The sequence below is a fragment of the Drosophila ananassae genome, chromosome XL (genome assembly GCF_017639315.1).
Source record: "Drosophila ananassae strain 14024-0371.13 chromosome XL, ASM1763931v2, whole genome shotgun sequence".
In the NCBI taxonomy this organism is placed as follows: domain Eukaryota; kingdom Metazoa; phylum Arthropoda; class Insecta; order Diptera; family Drosophilidae; genus Drosophila; species Drosophila ananassae.
The window spans coordinates 4,133,822-4,151,848 of record NC_057931.1 but is presented as its reverse complement, the minus strand read 5'-3'; the positions used below and the strand labels follow the sequence as shown (position 1 = coordinate 4,151,848).

General features: G+C 38.1%; 3 protein-coding genes across 5 annotated transcripts in view; 2 read left to right on the top strand and 1 right to left on the bottom strand.

The window, feature by feature from the left end:
- Positions 1 to 18,027, bottom strand: part of LOC6504095 (actin-histidine N-methyltransferase) — a 77,673-nt gene that overhangs the window by 26,468 nt on the left and 33,178 nt on the right. The gene's annotated exons all lie outside the window — the stretch shown is intronic.
- Positions 128 to 6,970, top strand: LOC26515176 (kinesin-like protein KIF23). Its single transcript, XM_014905741.2, has 2 exons — positions 128 to 297; positions 4,031 to 6,970. Exon 2 carries the CDS (start codon positions 4,081 to 4,083, stop codon positions 6,133 to 6,135), a length of 2,055 nt encoding a protein of 684 aa, XP_014761227.1. The 5' UTR covers positions 128 to 297; positions 4,031 to 4,080; the 3' UTR covers positions 6,136 to 6,970.
- The window catches only part of LOC6503559 (integrin alpha-PS1), a 57,511-nt gene continuing 40,050 nt past the window's right edge, over positions 567 to 18,027 (top strand). For both annotated transcript variants that reach the window (XM_001964124.4, XM_032452823.2), the window contains exon 1: positions 567 to 1,308. In XM_001964124.4, the coding sequence (XP_001964160.3) occupies positions 1,130 to 1,308 (179 nt within the window). In that variant the 5' untranslated portion in view covers positions 567 to 1,129. The remainder of the gene's footprint in view (positions 1,309 to 18,027) is intronic.

The following is an 18,027-nucleotide window of genomic DNA, read 5'->3' as shown; positions in this document are numbered from 1 at the left end:
TCTGTAGAGCTTTAGGATTTGAAAGAGTCTAAGTAGGCCTTGATTATTTTCTTTTTTTAATCACATAGGCCTTGAATTCTTAAAACTAAACTGTCAAAATCATAGTAGTAACAGAAGCTGTATATTTTCTCATTATTCTTTTGGATCTCAAGCCGAACAGAGCTCAGTTGTAAATTATCAGAGCAAAAAAAAGTGAAATTTTATAAATTTAATATTATTTTTTATTTGAAAAAAATAATACAAACTCTTGGTTACTTTTCGAAATTTTTTTTAAAGTGTCTATTTGAAAGAAATAAAGTAAGTATAAGTGCAAAAACTAAATAAATATAATTAAGAAAAATTACTTAATTTAAATACTTTTGTATTAGCTAGTGATGTATTTTAAGTATATTTTATTTGTATATTTTTATATTAATTTTATTATTTTTGTATATCTTCAACCAGTGTTGAGTAAAGTAGTGTTTTTATAGGAAATTTATCGATAGCCAGCTTAACCATCGAACATGTTCGACCAAGAGGCCCTCTCGTTAGGCCTTCGAACCTGTTCTATGTTCGTGTTCGCCGCATTTAGCCCGAAACGAGCCAAAGGTGCAGACTCGAAAGAGTCGTATCTTTCGGATTCAGAAACTGAAATATATTCACACGAAGCGGTTCGTGCCGCTCGTTAATGCGGCGAGTTCGAATTTCCGATTAAATACGAAATCTTATCAACTGTTGTTAGTTTTTTTTTTTTTTCATTGAAAACGTGTGTAAAAGGTTTTACGTAATTTAACGATTGATTTTCTAATTAAAAAAATATATATTTATTTTTTGTTTCTGTGAAAGAGTGTATCTGAGAAATAAAATACAGAAATAATTTGTTACCTGAGAGAGTGGAAAGGTGTGTGGAAAGTACGAAAATCGAACTACCTGTTGAGCCAAAAAAAAGGCCGCGTTTTCTGTGTGTTTTTGTTGTTGTTTCAAAGCAACAACACCCAAAACCCAACAAAAAAAATTAAAATAAAATAATAAGATAGAAAAAAAACCAACCAAACACCTTGCCCTTCTTGCCGTGCCACTGAGCACGTGCAGTTAAAAATAAAAAAATATTAAAAATATATAATTAAATAAATAAAAAATAAGAAACAAAATGGAGTTACTGTGGTACTTGAGCAGGATTAAAATAGGCCTGCTACTAACGGTCAACTTAGTAGTTGGCTTCAACTTGGAACAGCGACTACCGATCCTCAAGTACGGACATCCGCACTCCCACTTCGGCTACTCGGTGGCCACCCACTCCATAGGTCTGGCGCCAAACCAAACCAACTGGTGAGTCTTAGATACTTAGATACTTAGATACTATTACTAGTTAAAGTATCTTTTTTTTTTCAAAAATTTCTTTAAAATATCTCTCCAAGAGACACCCTCATAAGGCTTAAGGTGGTAGATCCTTTTCTTCTCCGGATGACCTTTTCAAGGGTCAAGTATCTATTGTTTTTGAGGATTTTTGCAATGTATCTTGTAGGTAGGTTTCTGTTTACAAGTAACTCTCAGTTATGCTCTCAGTTACCAGAAATATTTACTGGAAAAGTTATTGTTTTTCAAGTAAATTGATTTTTAATTACTAGTTGGAGGGAAATAAAAATTCAAAGAAATCTTCATTAAAAGTTAATGAAAAATTGTGATTATTTGATGAGAAAATTATTAAATAATTATTTTTAGATTCTTAGTTCTAAGAATAGGCGTTTTTTAGGAAATCTTTGTTAAATTTTTTGTTATTTTATTTACTTATTCTTTAATTAATAAATGTGTTAATAATTATTAAATTTTTTTATTAATAAATGTTTTAATATTTATTTAATAACCTCTCGTATATCTCCTTAAAAGCCCTCACTTAAAAACTCACTTAAATTGTGAAACATTGTCGTTTAATAATTAAAAACCAAAATAAACAAAAAACAGCTAAAAACCACTTGAATTTTGAAACTCCCGTGATTTGAACCGGTTTTCGGATAAAACTTTGGACATGATTTATGGCCCAGTTGGACTAAAAACCCTCTCCACCAGAAACATAATATGTATTCTTCAGATAAACTTCAAAACAAGCCATATAATATGTATATTCTTCTAAAAATTCTTTATGCCAGCCCCTTTGGAACAAACTGGTTTCTATTTTTCGCCAATTCGATTTGAAACTTAATTGACTTTTTTTTTTTTTTTTTGATTTTTTTTTACTGGCATTGATTGTTATTAATCAGCAGCAGTAGTAGTAGAAATAGTAGTAGTAGCACTCATTCTATTAGTATTAGTAATAGTAGTAACTGAGAATAATAATTTGCATTGCAATCTTTGTTAAATGCGCAAAAACAGGTTTCTTAAAATGGAATTGAAAATAAAAAAATCATCACTATTCTTAGCTTCTTAGAGAGGTGTCTGTTTTGAAGAATTAATAACAAATTGCATAAGGATTGTATTTTCCCAAAAAAGGATCAACTTGAAGGGCAAATATATATATCCTCTCTGGAAGAAGAGAGTTTATATCCAGAGTTTATGATTTATTTACTCAAAGATAGAGGGAAGTGAATTCATCGTATTTGTCTTCTGAGGTCTCCTGAGGATTTGTTTATTTTTCAAATATTTCCACATTTTGGTTGTTGATTTTTTCCTTTTTTTTTTTTTGCAAATATTTGTGGAGATAAGGGTCTCTTGGTTTTTGTTATTTTTTTATTGTTATTTTTATGAAGCAAGAGATAGCCGGCAAGACAGACAAAATGTTTATACTCCAAGACCTCCACTTTTAACCCTAATTTCTTAACTCGAACGGATGTCGATTAATTTGCATTTGTCATGGGTCTGGAAGAGGGCTTGTCTCTTAAAGGTGCAATTGGCCTGGCCTCGACTGGCTTTAATATCTATTATTGTGGCCATCTAGTCCTCCTCCCCATCCTCCTTCTCTTGTTTTTATTTTTTCAATCCAAACTCGGCAGACAAAACGGAGCCAGACGGTCCAAATGGCGAAATGGCCATAAAAATGGCCAGACGACGAATCTGGAATCAATACCAGAGCCCCACAACCCCGACTGGCTAGTTGTCTCGACGAATACACGGCTAGAAAAAGGGGAGTTACTTAAGATTAAATCAAAGATTGGTTCCAAAAATTGACACAGAAGGGGTACAAATTAGAGAAAAACTATATTTTATATAAAAAATATTGCCCAACAATAGGAATAGGTTCTAGACTTCTGATATTTGTTACAGACTCAGTCCATCTATCATATCTATCTATCTTCATATATTATAATAATAATCTTGCATTAATTCTTTAACATTATCATTATTAAATATGTATGTAAATATATCATGAATTATTATTAAATTCTTAATACAAATTATTTTCTTAAAACAGCTACCCCCTAGATATAATACTGCTGATATAATGGGTTATATATATATATAGTATATAGGATATGATAAAAACTATAAACAATTCATATCTTTATATATCGTTATTGAGAACTATTCCCTAGAAATAGAGGACTTATATCTTTAAATTGGTTTCAGCCCCTAGTGATATCTGATCATCTGATCTTCCTAAAAATGATCCAATTTCTTTATCCTTTATATTAGACTTTATAGATATAGGATTAAGTTCTAGACCTCTGATATTATATATATATTTGTATAAAGCCGATAAATTCATATAGTGATGACTATATCCTTTATATTATTCCTGTAGCCTTATTTCCTTAGGACTGATATTATATAGACCCGATGGTCATATATATATATTCTCTGAATAGATTCCAGTTTCTATATCTTTTATCTTACTTTATATTGAAATATTCTATCTTAAATCTGGAAAAAATAATATTGAAACTATCTGAAACTCCTGAAAAGTATCTCGCTTTAAAAACCCAAAACTGCCACCTTTTTGTTCCCAGTGTAGTAAAGCCCCCCTCATTCTAACCAGTCACCACAGTCACTAGGTCAGAGCAATTACAATCCCCCTCCTCTCTAACCCAACCACTAATCCAGATTCCCGCCTCGCCAGCCCACAGAGATTCCTCACTTCCAGTTTCCAGAGATTCCTCGTCCACAACCATGTCTGGCAAGCAAGAGCGCTCCAAGAGCCTGGCTCCGGCCAGCCGGAAGCAGGCCTTCCGCCGCAGCATGTCCGAGGTGAGGAGATCGGTGCCGGCCCACCCCACTCTGCTGGAGCCCCTGGACCAGCGTCGCATCCACCAGCAGCTGCTCCGGGTCTATCTCCGGATCCGGCCCTTCCAAGGCGCCTCCCAGAAGTCTCGTTCCTGGCTGGAGCAGTGTCCTCCCACCACCGTGCTAGTGAACCGCTCGGCTCTGCCCTCGGCGCCGGCCCGGGCAGGACTGCCATCCAGCCGGAGTGCCGCCGACATCGCTAACGCCGGACCCGGAACCGGAACAGAACCCATAGACGGAGCGGGAGCAGCTCCAGTACCAGTCCCAGCATCAGCAGCTGCCATGCCCAGTCATATGGAGTTCCGGTTCCGGCGCATCCTTTCGGAACGTGCTACGCAGTTGCAGGTGTTCCGGACTGTTGGCGAGGCGGCACTCCGGCAGCTCTACACCGGCGGCAGTGGCCTCATCCTCGTGACCGGCGCCGGGGGCAGCGGCAAGACCTACACCCTCCTGGGCGCCCACTCCAGGGAGACCATCGAGGGCGGACTCCTTCACCGATGCCTCAATGCCATCTTCCGGAGCGCCGGCTGTGAGTTCGTCGATCGGTGTCTCGTCCAGGCGGATGAGTCCGGTACAGGGTTCCGGTTGATTCCCAGCAAGAAGGCCCAGGAACTGGCCGCCGATGCGAACCGGACGCTCCAGGGATCCGAGTTCAGTGCCGCCTCGGAGAAGCAACGGACGGGCTGCCTCTGGCAGATGGGCGGAGTGAAGATCCTGACCAATCGGCGGAGGCACGCCTGCTTCCTGGGCGTCCTGATGGTGCACGAGGGCGCCTTCTACGACCTGCTCGGGGAACAGACCGCCACCGAGGAGAAGCGGCCGCCGGCAGTGGTCCTGCGGGAGGACAAGCGCGGCAGGGCCTATGCCGTCAAGGGGAGTCGTCTGGAGATCAGCAGCGTGGAGGAGGCAGAGGTCCTGATAAGGACGGCCCTGAATCGGAGGTGCCTCTGGACGGGATCGGGCAGGAGCCATCTCATCGTCAACATCTATCTGGCCATTGTGGAGGGCACGCCCAAGGAGCCCACTATCGATTGCGGCCAGCTGACCCTCGTCGAGGTCCTGGCCCCCCAAACGGAAGTCCAGAAGACGAAGAGACCCTGCGATGCCCTGAAAACGGACTACACCCTGAAAATGTGCCTGTCCGCCTTGCAGGCCAACCAGCTGGCCATCCTCAAGGGCAAGAGCCAGCGGAAGCGGGCACCCAACCGAGAGTCCAGTCTGACGCAGTTCCTCCGCCACTTCTTCGACGTCGCCCAGCCGGCCAGTGTGGTGTGTGTGGCGACCGTGAGTCTCGATCCCAGGCAGATCGTGGAGAGCGTGAGGGCTTTGCGGTTCGCGGAGGAGACAGTCAACGTGTCTCCTGGACAGGCCCTGAGGGATGAGCCTTCGATCATCACCTTCCTGGAGGAGAGCATCGAGCCGTTCGGGGTGGCCGGGCAGGTGTTTCCCACCTTCCTGGACAAGAACATCCGGCCGGACTACAAGGCCATCCGGACAGTCAAGATCATAGAGATTCCGGCCTTCGAGAAGGCCTCCAACTTCGTCTCCCAGCTGAAGGGCAAGCACCGACGGCGTCGCAATCTCGTCCAGCTCTCCAAGGAGCTGGCCGTGAAGCTGCTGAAACAGTTCCCGGGCAAGGATAAGATCTTCGGGCTGCAGGAGACGGCCATCAAGGAGGTGGAGCAGCGGATCAAGGAGATGGAGCCTCTCATAGCCCGACTGGAAAAGATCAAGACACCGGGGACGTACGGGCAGCTGGCCCAGCAGGCCCAGGAGGCGGAGAAGCGCGCCCAGGTCAGCGAGAACTTGATGAACGCCAGGAACCAGCAGCTGGAGCACCACATGGCCCTCAAGGAGCGCAACGGGGACCTGGAGATGGCTGGGGATGGTCGCCGACGGGGCCAGAAGGAAAAGCGGTTGCCCATTTGGCATTACTACTAGACAGGATTGGACAGGATTTGAGAGGATTTGAGAGGAGTGGACAGGTCCGGACTAGTGGTGGCTTGGTGGCAGTGCCTCTATCTCCCTTTCTCTCATTCCTTATTTCTCAGTGATGGACCAATTTTTCTGGACAGGAGTGAACATGTTTTTGGCTTTGAATTTCGAGGTATTAGAGATGGTATTCCTACTCTCTATCTTCCCCAAAAATTATCAGTGATGGACATTTGGTCAGTGATGGACAATTTTTCAGTGATGGACAAATTAATAGTGATGGACAATAAGCAATAAGCCCCCTTTGGGAGTCCTTAGAATTCTTCACAAGTTGCAGATAGAAGATTACACAACAGAGAGTCTTCTAGAGGAATTCTTCCCCAAAATTCTCAGTAATAATAACCGTCAGTCATGAGATGATCACCTTTAGAAGCCGGGCAAGTTATGATCCACTTTGTTGCCATATCCTTCAGAGATCACTTATCCTTCAAGACTTCAAGACGAAGCTTAGTCCAGAAAAGCAATTCCGTAAAGGTCCTCCAGGACAATATCAAGATGGAAGCTCTATCTGGAGTCTAAAGAAGTACCCCTTCAACCTACAAGCAGTGGAGTGGAAAGTCATAAGGATAATCAGTGACCCCCCTATGGCATATGACTTATTCTGAAGGACAAAGTGCCGTAACCTTAAAAATCTACCACAAAATGGGCCAGTTTGGACAAAGTTTGTCTCTTGATTTTTCAAAGCTCTCTTAGACCTCTAGAAAAGTAAAAACTGCCCTCCAAACTAGCCCTCTAATAATGACATTCTTAAATGACTTTTAAATACAACTTTTTGGCAAAACAAGGCCTTGTTTATTCGTTTTTATGAGCTGGAATGCATTTGTCACATTTTGTCGTTAAAAAAAAGCCCAAGCCAAAGCTATAAAGTATGGAAGGGAAGACCGAAGACTGTCTTCTGGCCGAAAATGATATTTATGAAGCGCAGCACAAAGGCAAGCCGCCTGCAATCAAAAATCCATTTGCACGTCCACTCGCAGAGGCCGTGGTTCCCCAGTAAGTTACCCCCTTAACCCCGTCTTTTTTTTTTGATTTTTATTCCCTCTTTTTTTTGATTTGCTGACAGCCAAGCGTCATGTCCGTCATGCACTGCCCCTCATTGTCTTGTATTTCTTTTTTTTTTAATGCTTTCCCCCCCTTTTTTTTTTTTTTTTGATTTTTGTTTTTTTGGGACGTGCACATCACGCGCTTTGTGGGGTCGAACCCGTGCACTCCTTCATCGTGACTCACGTGCAACGTGCAACGTGCTGCATGCACTATGCTAGTAGATAGGGACAGTAGGAATTGAACCGGACTTGGGACTAGGCCGGAGCTACTTGGTTTAATAGAAACCGTGACCTTGATGGGAAGATCTTGGTAGCTTGCTAATCGAAAAGCACGTGCTCTAATTGCCTTTTTTAACAACAATCTTTCCACACCTTTTCAATAAAAAAAAAAATAAAAAATAAAAAAATCACAATAGCTCTTAACAAACGACCCATAACAGAAAATGTAAACAAATCGGAGAGTAGTTGGGATCTCAAGGGTATAGATACTGATTCATTATATCCACATCGGAAGGAACTTAAATATCGGAACGGATGTGACTGAAAATTATTAATATTATTATCTGTAAGTGGCTTTTGTTGTTCTGAAGGTCGAATTGCTTTCTTAATGAGAAACAAAACTGATAAAAAAAAAAATGGAAATAAAAAAAAGAAAAACTGCAGTGCGGAATTTGCATCTCATTATGGCACTTGTTTATTTACTTTTTTTTTTTTTTGTTGCTGCCAGAAGGGAACTTTTAATTAGCAAAAAAATAAATAAATAAATAAACGAGTGTGTGACTCGGGGGATGCCACATTAAAAAGTTCAATAAGAGACGATCGATTAATTCAAACAGGGACTCGTAGATTAAATTTTATAACTTATAGCTGCCCTCGCACTCGCTTTTTATTACTTTTTCTTGGCATTCATTAAATTACAAGTATATTTGTTTTTATAATTTTTTAATTAGTTTTTTTTTTTTTTTTAACTTGCAGTACAGTTGGTTGTTTACTTTTTTAAGTCTAATGTGTGTATACAGGGGAGGGTATACAGTGCCTGTCACTGTTGTTTAATAAGCAAATCTCACCTACTTTAGTTACATAACTATCACTGATAAAGATATAAGTTATAGGGATAGCCAACAAGTTGATGACGAAAGCAATTGAGCTTTTCTCCATTTTTGTGACGAAAAGGGGTTTTATTTTTAATATAATTAATCCAATTCTTAACTCATTTGATTTTTTAAGTAATAAAACTCAAAGAAAGCTAAGAAACTGATGACGAAAGTATTTCAAATACTTATTTATATATTTTTGTGACGAAAAGGGATTTTATTTTAGATATAAATAATCAAATACTTAACTGATTTGATTATTTAAATTTAATTTAATTGATAAATCTTAAAAACAGCCAAGAAACTGATGACGAAAGAATTTAAGAAACTTTTTATATATTTCTGTGACGAAATACGTTTTTATTAAAGTTCCCATTCAAAAAATTTTAAACTAATTTGATTATTTAATAAATAAAACTCTTTAAAGCTAAGAATATGATGCCAAAAACCTTTAAAATTTTTTAAAAATTGTTTTAGTGACGAGAAATACTGTTATTTAAATTACAATTATTTTTTTAGAGCTTGCTTTGTTTATGAAATGTTTCCCAACTAACTCTTATTATTTTTAGTATAAAAAGAAACTTTTTAAAGATTCCAAATTCGCATATACTTCGTCACCTTTAAGGTGGATTGTTTTTCTTTTATTGTTATCTGATTAGTTCTGATTAGTTAGCTTATCTCTGCAGTTCGTTGACTTTGTGACTGGCACTGTATCTCGTGGATGTCGTAGATCTTGTAGATGTCTTCTTATATATAGTTTCCCATCCACCGAATCTTGATCTTCTCGATCTTCTGGCTGCCACCATGTGTTCCTTGTTTGGTGCGTTGTGTGCCAAAAAAAATACAAAAAAAAAAGAGAGACTACCCATCGTAGAATAGAACCAAAAAACTCGAACTTTTTGCCGAAAATGAGGTCAACAGACGCCAAACAGTCGGGGCGGAAAAGGAAGAGAGTCGGGGGTGGTTGGGTGGTTGGTGGTGTTGGGCCTGTTGGGCCTGTTTATGGTTATTATTGTTGCCGGTCCTCAGTCCTCGGTCCTAGTACAAAAATGCCTCTATCTATGTATGTCTATCCGCCAAAAAGCATAACAAGAACCCAACCCATAGCCCATCGCACCAAAACCCCATCCCCTCGTAAACAAATGAAGCCAAAAAAAAAAACGCAAAACGCAAAATGCGAAAAGCGAAAAGCGCCAAACTATCAGCCGACAAGGAAATGGCCAAAAACACTTGCTAAGGCAATGTAAGCTGGCCGACATGTGTGTAAGGCCAGGCAATAAATATCGACACTCTAAAGAAGACACTAGCAGTCAATAAAATACGATTACTTTGCTTTAAAATATTATATTTATTTAAAAGATTAAACCTTTTATTTTCTCAAAAAAAACTCTCATTTTTTTTTTTAATTTTTAAAAATTTGAAAACCTATATTTCTGAACTCTATTATAGTTTCTCCAACTCTACAGATCGTGGGGCCTTAAGTGCCGACCATATTCCACGTACTGCTTGGGGGAGATGGTCTGTAAAAAATTGAAAGAAAAAAATTCTATTTTTTTTGGAAGGGGAGGCGGGTGCGACTTTTGGCTGCCAAGATCTATAAGTAAAGTTCTTTGGGAAAAGTTCACTTGATAGTTCCAGCTAATCGGGAGCTACAGTAAAACAACTCCATAAAGATAAAGTTTATAAATATTTTACAACAAAAAAAATAAAAATAAAAACAAACTAAGAAATACAAGTTTTATAAAGAAAATTATATTATTTTGAAAGAAATCCCTTGAATATTTCAACTTACGAGTCTCCACTGTACACAGTAATACCACTCTCATAAACATGCGTGAAAATTCAATTGATTTTCCGGCCAGAAGAAAGGAGGAGACTAGGCATTCGTATTAATAGAAAAAAAAATAGAAAAAGTACTCAGGAATTGGCCATTTGTTGGTGGGAAACAAGAAACTAGCATTCGATCTGGGATTCAGATACAAATACAGATACAGATACAGATACTCCTTAGATTCTCAGATTCGGATGGAGGATCAGTTGGAGATTCTGTGCAGCTGTTTGGGTGTCGAGTGAGCAAAAAATACGCATTGCATCTCTCAGATACAGATACAAAATACAGATACAGATGCGAGAAAGACACATTTTGCAACACATATCTGGTGTTATTTTTCTGGTGCTATTTTTTTTTTTTCTGCAGCCTGACAACTAATGAGAGCCCCCCCTTCTGGCCAGCAATGGCACTCCTTAACCCCTCAACGCCCTAGCTGTCATAAGAGGACCCCAGAGTTGGTGGCGGTGGCGTGTGGGCGTCTTGATTTATTGCCAATTGGATGGCAAAGTCGCCCAGAAGAATCGTGGAGAAGATTTGGGAAGCAGCCTATTTTCTTTCTTCTTCTCTCTTTTTTTTTTCTGATATTTTTTTGCTTAGTGGTTAAGCCCCACTCGAGAAATCCGAATCAAAATCACAAAAATCCATAGCCGCGTGGGTTACTTTGCCAGCAAAAAAGTACAAAAAAGTACAAAAAAAATAATCAAAAAATAAACGAGGAGTAGAAACGCTCACGAAGAGGTTTTTTTTTTTTATTCGCATAGAAATCAAAGTGGTGCCCACGCCTTGAGGGTTTTCTGATTTTTTTTATTATTATTTTTTTTTTTTTAACTCAGATAATGCCGAAGAAGAAGCTGGAGAAGAATCTCCCGGAGCAGACGATAAATCAATAAGCTCCAAAATATGGCAACCGTGGCCACCAAACTGCCACCGCCACAAAGATTCCGACAAATTGGCCTTTTTGCTGCGATATTTTTGGGCTGGGTTGGGGTCTGAATCAAAAAGGTTGGGGGTTCAGGGAGTTATTTTAATAAAATGTGAATTTTTGGCAACAAAAAAGGTCTTAGAAAGAGGTCTAGGGGCTCTTCTATTTAAGAAAGATTGGAAGAAAATCCTTATATTTCAGCCAAAATGAAATTGTACAAAAAAAAAATTCTACAAAGAAAATTGACAAAACTTAACAAGAATGTTATATAGGTATTTTGAAAGTAGACTAGCTATATTGTAGACTCTTAAAAATTCTCAGACAATTATAAGAGAAATTTGAAGCTACAAGGAGCTACAAGATAGTCCTAGTACCTTGTAGTAGTTCTTGGAATATAAAATATAAAAGAAACTGTAAACTGTTAGTATTTTGAGACAAAACCACAATCTTTAAAGAATTTAAACCACTTTCTTGAAGAAAGATTCAAATAACTAAGAAAGACTTGCCAAGAATCTACGCTAAATAGAGCCTGAGAAAAAGACAACCGCAGATGCCTCTCCAGACTGCCAGATTCCATATCCCAGATATCCATTCGTATATATATCCGATCAGAGATCCAATAGCCACCAGATCGGGTCTCATCTAAAAAAGATCTCCTTGGCAATGGCATTAACCCCCACACCGCAGCCACATGGGTGAGATTTATGGAGCAAATACCGTGGTTACCCCCTATCTCTCTCTCTCTATCTCCTTCTGAAGCTGTGTCTTCCCGACTCTGCCCTTTTCTTGGGAGAATTGTGCGAATGTAGACTTCAAAAAGGAGAGATGGAAAGAAAGATAGGCGGGAGAAGAGCGAAGAACGAAGAGAGAAGAGAGAAGAAGGTGAAGCAAAGCAGGCCAGAGACAAAGCCGCAGATGGATCGAACCATTGCCAATAGCCCCACTTTACACTGAGAAAAAATATTTCAAATTAATAATTAAATTCTAAATTATGATTTTTAATATAAGAGTTAAGGGATTATGAACATCAGGTTAGAAGAAAAGCAAAAGAAGACTCTAACAAACAAGAGTCAGAGTTCAAAACAAGTCAGAAGAAGTTTTATATTTTTTATTTTTTTATATTTTTATTTTTTTAATTTTTTGTATTTATTTTTATTTATTTTTTTGACTGCCTTAGTTTGTTGGTATGACTGAGAGCCCCCCCTAGTCTCTTGGCCACCTCAATCCGGTCCAAGTAGTGGCTGCTGTTGATCTTCTCGCTTCTCTGGCGGATCTCGCGGATCGTGCTTTTGCTTTTTTTCTTGCTTTTTTTTTAAATTTTTGCTTTTTTTTTACTTGTTTCTAATGAAAATTGACGCCGTGTTGGTAATTTAAGTTGTTTTCGTTTGGTTTCTTTCTCCTTAACATTTTTTTTTCACCTTTTTTTTGGAGGGGGGGGTAGCGATTTCTTTGCGTGCTGGGAGATCTCCCAGCGATCGCACCACAGACCCCCTTTTGTAACGATTTTGGCTCTGGCAGAGTTTGTTAAACATTTTGGGCCATTTGGGGTGAAATAAATGAAGATCGTATCAGAGAGCCGCAGAATAAATCAAATTCAAAATAAAATTGATCACTTTTGGTATTAAATAGAGATTCGGCACGAACATAGGGGATTTTAACCCAATTTTTTTTGTAGTTTATTAAGTTTTGGGAGTTAGTGTTAAGTCTTAAGTTTTTTGTTTAGCATTTTTTAAGTCAAAAATCCATAATTTCTTTCCCAGGCTTTTCCTTAAAATTTTCACAGACTTCTTATTCTATTTTTTTTTACTTTTCTTGAAGACAAATTATAGCCTCGGCGTTTTCTTTGGCACTTTTTAAGCGTTTTCTTCGCGCAATTTGGTTGCAACTGCCTCTAGTTCTTTTTCCTTTGCTTTTCCCCTGCTTTTCCCTGGCATTTCCCTAGCATTTCCCTGGCATTCCCACTCCGTTTCCCTTTTCTCTTTTCACATGATGCTGTGAGATTTTCGTGGCTCGTTTATTTATTATGATTATTTATTTTGTTTTACTTGCGACTAGTTTGGAGGCTGCCTGCCACAGATGTTGGCAGTTCATCAGTTGGCCCAAAAGAAGGCGGCAGGCGTGGCACACACACTCTAAACACACACACACACACATTCAGAGGGGAGAGGGGAAGAAAGAAAAACACTCACATATGGGCGTAGAATTGATTAGATTTCTTCAGTTTTTCCTGCTTCTTTTCCAAATGGTACTTTTTTTTTTTTTGTCTTTCCGTTTTTCACGCATTTAAGTTCAACAAACGCTGGCCACGCCTACTGTCGCCCACTTTTGGGGCGACTTTGTTGTTGTTTGTGTTTGGGCCACCCCCCCTTTTTTTTTTGGTTTTTTAGGTCGTCTTTCTGGGTGTACCCCCTAACTAGTGGTTGTCTTTATTCAAAATAGACCCTTTTTTAAGAGAAAAAATTAGATTTTCTTTATTAAATATTATTTTTAAAATTATTTAAAGTTTGTTTTTATTAATTATCATTAATTTAAATATTAAATATTTAATTTTAAGCTTTTATAGATTTTTTTAATTATATATTTTTGTCTAATTTTCAAAATAAAGGCAAAAAAGAAGTGTTTTTTTTAACAAATACTTAATTTTTTTGAAGCTAGAAGTTCTTTTTAATTTTTAAAATATATTTTAAATATTTTAAACTAATATTTAAGCCTTTCTAGATTTTTCTTTAAACCTATTTCCTGAAAAACTAAATTATTATCTTTAATAAAATTTAAAAATAAAGTCACAAGACGCCTTGGCTGCCAAAAATGCAAAAAAAAATAAAAATCCTGTCGTCTGTCGGCAATCGACTGGCCACGCCCACCCGCCCCAACAAATTCACACAAAACGGCAATGGAGTGTGTGGGTGTCTTGTGTGGCATGTTTGCTTGACGAATTTTGAGTTGGCCCGGCTTAAACGAACCGGCCCAGATCCCCAGCCAGATCCCAGCCAGCCTGCGGCTGCGACTTCAGTTTCTCAGCTGCAACTTCAACTTGTGGCAACTTCGACTGGGACGGGGACGGGAACGGGGACGGAGGAGTGCGCGTGTGGGCGCCAAAATCGAAAACTGCGATGGCGACACAACTCTTGATAAGAATAAACGTACTACCCAGTACTCACAGATACTCACTCGAAACCCAAACACGAACACCACCACAGCTTATTGATGTTGACAAGCTGGCGGTGCGGCACAAGGCCCAGAAAGAACTCCACACTTGGCCAGAAGTCGAAATTGGGAATGCTCTTGGCTGGGAATTGGCTAGAAAAGTGGGAAATTAGCCATAAAAATGGCTAATAATCCGGTATCTTATAGTTAGTCTGTATTGTGTCATAAATTTTTAAAAATATTATTCTTTAACCTAGGCTTTTCATTAAACAATTGTTCTAAATACTAAATAATTGAATTTTGAATTAGAACACTCTCTTCCTAAAGGGTCTTTTAAACCCCCAATAACCAACAAGGGTTAATAGAAGTACCGGGTATCATATACTTTGCTTTGAATAGTTTATTCTTCAAAACACTAAATGATATTAAATTTTAAGCTTACTTAACTTGATTTTTTTGTTAAGAACTAGTTAAATTAATATATTTTTTATTAAAAACTATTAATTTTGTATAAAAACTATGTAAATTTTATAAGAATAGCTCTATAGACCCTCTCCCCTGAAGAGAATGCAACTTTTAACCCGTTTCGCTGTTTGTCGCCGGGTTTTATGTACTTTTGGCTCCACTTTATGAGTTGTTATTACTCGTAGTCCAGAGACCTGCTTCAGCTTATTTGCTTTCCAGGTAAAAAAAATAAAAAAAATATATAAAAAACTGGTGACAGTTTACCGCGAGTTTATCTCAAGAAGTTGGAGGTTGGAAGTAGAAGTTGTGTAGTCGAGAGTATCTCCATTGTGACTGCAACTCCCCATGGGTTAATTGATAAGGTTATTGTTTCCCTTTTATTTTTCCAGGGGCGTACCTCGTTTTGTGGGGGCGTTCTACCAACAAAATAAAAAAAAATAGGTGCGATTAAAAGCCAGAGGCGTTGCCGACAATAGTTCGTTCAACTGCCGAGAGCCTTCTTCTGGGAAGTCTTCGATATGGAAACTGATTGATTGCCTTGATTGATATTTCCTGGTTCTATTCTGACCAAAAAAGATATACCTTATGAGAGTAGGAACTTGAAACCGTAACCAAGATCCACTTTCAGACAAAAAACTCATCAAATTTATGAACCGTTGACGCCAGACAAGAAATGCCAGAATTGCTTTGGAAAATTGGAAAATTATTCTGGCGGAAAAGTCTCTCTTAAATATATTTCTATAAAAAAAATAATATCTTTTTTTTGGGGTACCGTAATTAAAAATCAAATCACGTTTCGTTTTATGATTTTTTGTCGGTGTCGGCATTTATTTTATATTTTTTTTCTTCATGGTTTTCCGAGCGTGGGCTTTCGTATCATTTCTCCAGTGAAAGTCCACTCTCCGGAGCCAGACTAGGTCTTTGAGAATTCTTTTTTTTTTCCACAAACACCCAGAAAGTATCACACACATTTTTCATTTTCAGTTTTCAGTTTTCAGTTTTCAGTTTAGACTTCCGTTGGAGAAGATAATTAATTTGGGAATGAAATGGAAAAGCTGATCATTCGACCATATCGCCGGTAATTGGCAACTAAATTATGTCACATACTTTTGTTATTTTATTTTTTTTTAATTAATTGTTAAAATCAAGCAGCTCTAAACGTTATTTGTGGCTTCGATCGCTAAATTGGTGAAAACTCATCAAAATTTATGAACGCCAATTTGCCAAATTGCCAATTTTGGCCAACTGCTTTCGCATGGGTTTTTTTTTTATTTTTTGTTTATTTTTTTTTTGGCTCTTTTGGCTTTATTTATTCCCAGGCCAATTCTCATTTTTTCGATCCAGTTTCGGTTTTCCATTTTGCGATCACTTTTTAATTGCCCATAAACATGATCCACATCATCATCCCGGGCAGTGATCCAATTTAGTTGCGGTCTGGCTTGGGTAATTTTCGGAATAATAGAGGGAAATTATTTGCGAGAGCTTATGGGTTTCTTTTTTTACGGTTTTGGGAGAAGATTGTTGGGATAGAGAGTCCCATATAGGGGAGATATCTTGTCTAAAGGATTATTTAAACTTCTTTCTTTTCTAAGAATTAAATCTTGAAAATTATTTCTAAGAAAAGATAAATATTTCCCTTTATTTTTTTCTTTCTTCAAATATTTTGGAAATAATATTTTCCCTTCCAAAGAATTCTTCTTAGGGAAGTCTATAACTTAACTCTATAGTCTACTAATCTTCCTCTATAGGAATTAAGGTTTATCCTTCTTGGTATATTTTCTAAAAAAAAAAAACAAATATTTCCCTATATTTTAAATAAAATATTCCCTATAAATATTTAATAAAATAGAATAAAAGACAAATATTAGTTACAGGATAAGTAATTAGTAGTAATTACTAGTTAATAATAATTATTTATTTAAGAAAATTTCCTTACAACATCCACTATTATTTTAAAAATTTCCCTTTGAATAACTGCAATTTCCCTTCCTGCATACTAGACCCTCTAATGCATTTTGAAAAATTCTTGAAAACTTAAATCATTTCCTGGCGCCAGCTGCTTCCATTTCTTTTCCAAAACAACTCGTATTATTCCTCCCAAAAAAAACACATATTTTTTCCGGCTGATTCATTTGCTTTGGCAATTAAGGCGCTGACCAGGCCGGGGCGAGTAGGCGTGGCACTTGGCACGACCCAATTACAAATAAAACACCCACACGGCCACCCGCTGGGTGGCAGGGGGTCGGGAAATTAATATTTTTTTCTCTCCTCTTGGAGGCATTACGCATACGCCGTGTGTGCTACACCAAAATGTTATTAAACAAATTCATTTAGCAGGCCATACATTATACAAATATTTTTATGGATTTTGCTTGCTTTTTTTTCTTAAAGGCAAGACAGCCTACAAAACAAGTTTAAAGTTTGAGAAAAAAAGTGTCCAGTGTTTTTTGGGATTTATTTTGAAATTTCCTTTGAGTTTTTTTATTAATATTTTTAATTATATTTTTTAATTATAATTTTAGGTAATACATTAAGAGAAGGTGCTTAAATTTATTGGCTTATTTTCTGTTTAAAAAAATACTTTGAAACTAATTTAAATAAAATCTTTAAATCTTAAACCCCAAGCATATTATATTTAAAAGTTTTAAATTTTAGACTCTTAGGCAGTTAGTTTAAAGTAAAAATTTATATATTTTTTCTTAATTAAGTAAAAATAATATATAAATATAATTTTTTTGAATGTTTTTCTTTGGAATTTAAAAAGTTATGCCATTTTCAGCCCACGCAGATTTTTCTTCCAGCTGCCAGCTGCCAGGGCCTATTGGCTTTTCTACTCTGCAGCCCTGTTGCAAGTTGCTGCCGAAGCTGCTGCCAAGTTGCAAGTTAATTGCAGTTGCAATTTGTGCTGCTGCAGCTTCCGTTTCATTGGCATTTTCAACGCTTCGTTGACTCTGACGTTGATTGCCAGAGAGCCTGCGGCAAAAAAAAAAAAAAGCCACAAAGGGATCTGAAAGGATCTTCTCTTCTCCATCACATTTGCATGCCTCTGTGGCTGCAACAATTTGTGGCAAGAGCCCTGGTAGCACTGGCAAAGAAATTCCAATCAAATTGCATTGCCGGCAAAGCGGAGCCGCTTTGAACCCCAAGGTTTTCAGTTCAAAAGTGGTCTCTGGCACCTGTTGCACTGATTGAGAACTTGTTGCTGCCACCGATCAGCGTGCCACAGTGAGGCGCGGCTGTCAGCAATTTGTTGTGATCAATTTATTAAAGTTCCAGGTCCCCCTCAGTCCTTTCGAAGGACAACCACTTGGACTCATCCTCAGATAATCACAGGGCTTG

What these genes read in the sequence shown, in the direction of transcription:
- LOC26515176 (XM_014905741.2), top strand. Translation starts at nt 4,081, where the DNA reads ATGTCTGGCAAGCAAGAGCGCTCCAAGAGCCTGGCTCCGGCCAGCCGG.